This window comes from Palaemon carinicauda, chromosome 8 (genome assembly GCF_036898095.1).
Source record: "Palaemon carinicauda isolate YSFRI2023 chromosome 8, ASM3689809v2, whole genome shotgun sequence".
Classification (NCBI taxonomy): Eukaryota; Metazoa; Arthropoda; class Malacostraca; order Decapoda; family Palaemonidae; genus Palaemon; species Palaemon carinicauda.
In genome coordinates this window covers 107020958-107025957 of record NC_090732.1, presented here as the reverse complement: position 1 = coordinate 107025957, position 5000 = coordinate 107020958, and the positions used below count along the sequence as shown (strand labels likewise).

The 5000-nt window shown below is 34.3% G+C and overlaps 1 protein-coding gene across 3 annotated transcripts in view; it reads right to left on the bottom strand.

The window, feature by feature from the left end:
- Nmdar2 (NMDA receptor 2) overlaps positions 1 to 5000 on the bottom strand; it is a 1133867-nt gene that overhangs the window by 635450 nt on the left and 493417 nt on the right. For all 3 annotated transcript variants that reach the window (XM_068378799.1, XM_068378801.1, XM_068378800.1), the window contains exon 2: positions 2494 to 2953. In XM_068378799.1, the coding sequence (XP_068234900.1) occupies positions 2494 to 2884 (391 nt within the window). In that variant the 5' untranslated portion in view covers positions 2885 to 2953. The remainder of the gene's footprint in view (positions 1 to 2493; positions 2954 to 5000) is intronic.

Below are 5000 nucleotides of genomic sequence, written 5' to 3'. Positions count from 1 at the left end.
ACATTCTAAATGTGGGTAACATAAAGTCATTTAGGGACCTAGCGTTGTAAATGGGACTGAACTTAGAAAATATGTGTAGAATACGGTCAAATCTGGGATTTAACGTTCTTAATGTGTCTGGGACTGAACTTTGAACATATATGTAGCTCTAGGTCAGCTATGGGACTGATCATTGTAGTCCAAATAGGAATAGTGCAAGGTCATTTCTGGGACTGAACTTGGTAATTATGTTTAGCATAGAGACCAATCTAGGACTGAACATTTTGAATGTGTAACACAGTCATTTCTTTGTTTTAATTTTGTAAATTTTCGTAGCTTAACGTTATGCATTGGAGTGAACTTGGTCAATAGAAATACTACAGTACATGGCCAATTATGGGGCTTGCCTTCATAAATGTTTATATTATTAGGTCTCTTCTGGGACCAAACTTGGTAACTGTGTGAGGCACAAGGTCAGCTGTGAAACTGAATTTACAAATAAGTGTGTGGCATAAAGTCACCTACAAAAGAATAGTTCTTGGACTGAAATCTGCAAATGTAACACAAGGTCAACTCTGCAACAGAATCTAGTAAATGATTATGGCACAAGGTCAATTCTTGTACTGAACTATGTAAATGTATGTAGTACAAGGGTAGTTCTCAACCAAACTTAATATACATATAGCAGGGTATAAGGTAAAATCTAACATTTAAAATTTTGAAAGTGTGTAACCCAAAGTTAGTTCTGGTACTGGACTTTATAAATATTTGTAACTAAAGGTCAACTACCCTAGTCTGGACTTTGTTATTGAGAGTAACAAAAATAAGTTTTCCACTTTATAAATATGCCTAGTACAATGTCAGTTCTGGGAAGAAACTTACTAAAAGTGTTTGGAGCAAAGTCAGTTCTGTATCTTAACCCAGTGAATGTATGCGGCAAAAGGTTACTCTTGGGACTTGACTTGGCAAATGGATTTGGATTTATAGAATTTGGGCCATGTGGCCGGGTGCTACAACGAGAGAAGTAACTCAAAACTGAGGTATAATTAGGGGAAATGCCTGCGGTTGAATCAAGAAATAAAAGTTAAGAGTGTGGACAGTAACATAGAAGGAAGGAAGCAGCGATGGGGGTAAAGTTAAAGAATAAATAAAAGTGGTAAAAAGTGTGACAAATACTAATGGCATTAACAATCTATAAGGGGGGGGGGGGTAATCTATATACTGAACATAGAAAACATGAGTGGCACAAGGTCACCCATGGGACTGATGATTTAAACGGGAGTGGCATAAACTTGTCTTTGGGCCTGATTTTTATAAATATGTGTTACAGACAGTCACTTGTGTGACTGAGTTTCGCGATTATGTGTTCCACACGCTAACCTATGAGACAAAACTTGTGAAAGTATGTAGCTTATAGTCACCTTTTGAAATGTTATTCCTAAATATGTATTGCATATGGTCACTTAAGGGACTGAAATTTGAAATTGTGAGGTGAGGCACATGTTCACCACTTGGATTGAACATTGTTCCAAAACTACAATGGTGGATTATTTTGCAAACACCAAAACAATGATCAGCAGGGGCACATAATCAAGCTATAATTCTCATGGATTCTATCCGAGTGTTGGGACATGAAGTCACGTCATAATCTACAAAGATTCTATCCGAATTTCAAAGTCTTTTAAAATTTATGAATGAATGATATATCATATCATATCTAATTGTGTTGTATTTGTGATATCTATTCCAACAGATTATAATTGAAATGCAATGGACAATTGCCTTTATATGCTTGATTTAAAAATATCTTAAGGTGAATTTTTTATATATAACGAACTAATATTACTTATATCGTAAAAATAACTGCTGATTATTAATATATTTAAAGAATGTATGCACACAGAATAAATCTTGTAGAAAAGACGTCAATGTAATACGGATTAATGGAATTTTCTGCATACGTCTCCCAGTTTTCATCTTGAAACATTTGGTCTTAGAAAGAATTTTATACCACTTGCACACTTTTAAAAGGGCTAAATACTTTTTTTTTTCTTTTTTATTTAACATAGCTCATTTGCATTCATTAAATCTAGTCTTGAAGTGAAATCATTAGTCAAAACTGAAAGATCTGAATCTTTTTCTCAATATAATTAAAAAATGCGCCTAATTTTCCTGTTTATATTTTTTTTTTTGGAATATCTTGTTTATGGATGAACCGTCAGTCATCCAAGAATATTTCATAGCTTTTCTTTTGGATAATTTTTCGTGCGGTTAGGGAATTAAAAACTCAGAAAAAAAATTATCAGGGAACCGGCATGTCAAAACGAGATAAATATCGTATTCATTATCATTTGGCAGAGAGAGAGAGAGAGAGAGAGAGAGAGAGAGAGAGAGAGAGAGAGAGAGAGAGAGAGAGAGAGAGAGAGAAGATGCATAATTATTTCTTAGGCCTTACAATGCGGCCATTGCTTCACATTATAATATAAAGAAGGTATTTCAAAAGAGATCACTTACTGGTAGGGGATGGGTTGAGGGCCATTTGCTCTTGGATGAACTGGTCGTATCCGAATTTGTACCTCATTAGACTATTGCTGAAGTGCTTGGCTCCGTTACGTATTTTTAATTGATAGTAACGCAGACGGAGGTTGGTTACCGGCATGATGATCCCAACATTGATGGTATTGTCCGGGACCTCTTCCTTCGGCTGGTTCTTCTTCTGCTCTGCCTCCTGCTGCATCTGTTTGTGGCGGTTCCTGAAGAACGTTTTCCCTTCCACTAGCGATCTCGTGGGCCAGCAGGCGAAGAGCAGGAGCCCCGCCAGCAGGAGAGGCAGTGCCGTCCCATACCTGCTGCTCCGGCCTCGCCCACCGAACCACCACGTTCGCCAACACCATCTCCCCTCCATTGTGGTGGCCTCCGCCCCCACCCACCTGACTCAACGCCCACCGGCCGGATATGCGCCACGTCCACCAGTCTGAAAAAAAAGAGAGAGGAAAATATTATTATTTCTTACTCCTTTCGTCACTTCTCGCTTTCACACAAAAGAATCTCTACTTTAAAGGGCAAATGTGAGAAAAGAGGATGAAGATGCCCCTTCTAGGGCCTAAGCCATAAGGCAACGCGAAGCAAGAGCAAAAAAGGAAGACCTAATATTTCCTGGCTCACTCACACCTAAGAGGATTGGAGCTATGGTTACTTCACCCTTAATATGACGCTTGACTCATTGTGCTGACATCGCCGTCACCCTTAACAAAGGAAGCTGGTGACCGTTAATTATTTGAATATTTAAGGATGTTACCACTAAGTAATTTTTACGACAATTAAAATACGAATTTAGTTAAAAAAAAAAAAAAATAAGGATATAGTTCATGTTCAGTAACAGCTTTTGTATAAATCCTAAAATCCCATTACATTTACTTCGCAGATCTCCTCCATACAAATAATATCCTAGGGTCATATCTAAATACAGTCACGAGCATATGGAATTAATACCTTAATATTATACGTTAATGTGGACAGTTATATTTTTCGTTTGTATAAACTAGAATGTGATAAGCCGATGTTTCCAGAGATCTTCCTTAGTATTTCATAGACAGCGCAAAATCATAAAATACACACGTTCAATGTAAAGACTAAACACAGTAAGTTATTTCATGGAATGTTGCAAGGGAAAATACATATGAAATGAGTACAGTTACATTAGACAAACAGGAGCCAATAAAATGATTGTAGCTCCAAATGTCTGTCAAGAATTCCGAAGACCATGACACATGAAAGCAGTGAAAATTGTACTTCCCTAATTATTAGCAATCCTACATATCCTCAGAGATACCATGAATTATTTCATATATTCATAACTTATAACAAAATATTTACTTTGGGTGTAAAGTCTTTCTGTGTGGGCTATCAACAAGCACCATTTCTGTTCCTCTGCCAATTTTGCGTATATCACGATCATCATAATTACAAGAAGTTATTATAATAATGGCCTCACTACATCATGGTTACTTTTAGGATAGACCTTGAGATTTTTGTCTCTGATATATTCATAGCTTTAATAAGGTATTTTAATATTTATATATATATATATATATATATATATATATATATATATATATATATATATATATATATATATATGTATATATATATATATATATATATATATATATATATATACATATATATATGTATATATATATATATATATATATATATATATATATATATATATATATATATATGTGTGTGTGTGTGTGTGTGTGTGTGTGTGTGTGTGTGTGTGTGTGTAATTACTAAGGCTATGGAGAACATCTATATATGCAAGCTTTCGAGCTTCGTCATCACACTGCAAGCAAATATGAGTAACATTAAGAATTAAAATTATGCAAAAATATTTTTTATACGCTAGTAGTTAAATGAAATCATGATAAAATATTATGAATTATATGAAAAATAAAATTGGAATTTAGAAAGAAATATAAAATTTTAAAAAATGCTAATGAAATGAATTAGATGAATTACAAAAAAAAAAATATAATCATGTAAAATAAAACATACTGACACATTGAAGCACGAAATGGAATAGTAAAAAAATATGCTTAACAGAATCAACAAATAGAGTAAAAACGACAACGGACATTTTCAACATCTTAGAATCATAGAACTGTGTTTCCAAGGTATTGAAAAGTTATATTTTCGTTTTAACTCTAATTGAAAGTACTATTCTCTCTCATTTCATGCTTCCGTGTTTTAGTATATTTACATCTTATTCTTAGAATCAGTTTCACTTCAATACCAAAAGTAAACAAAGTTCCTATAAATATCATTAGTTATAAATGAAATATGGCTATACATCAGAATACTCTTCATGCATTGTTTCTCTTCAACTTAACCCATTTGCCCATAATTAACTATTCCAAAACGGGCCGGAACTATTTTTCACTCTTTTCAAGAAGCAATTGAAAAAGGTAAATAAATGCTTCAAAAGAGCAGCTGTGTCTATTTCCAACTCGACTGGA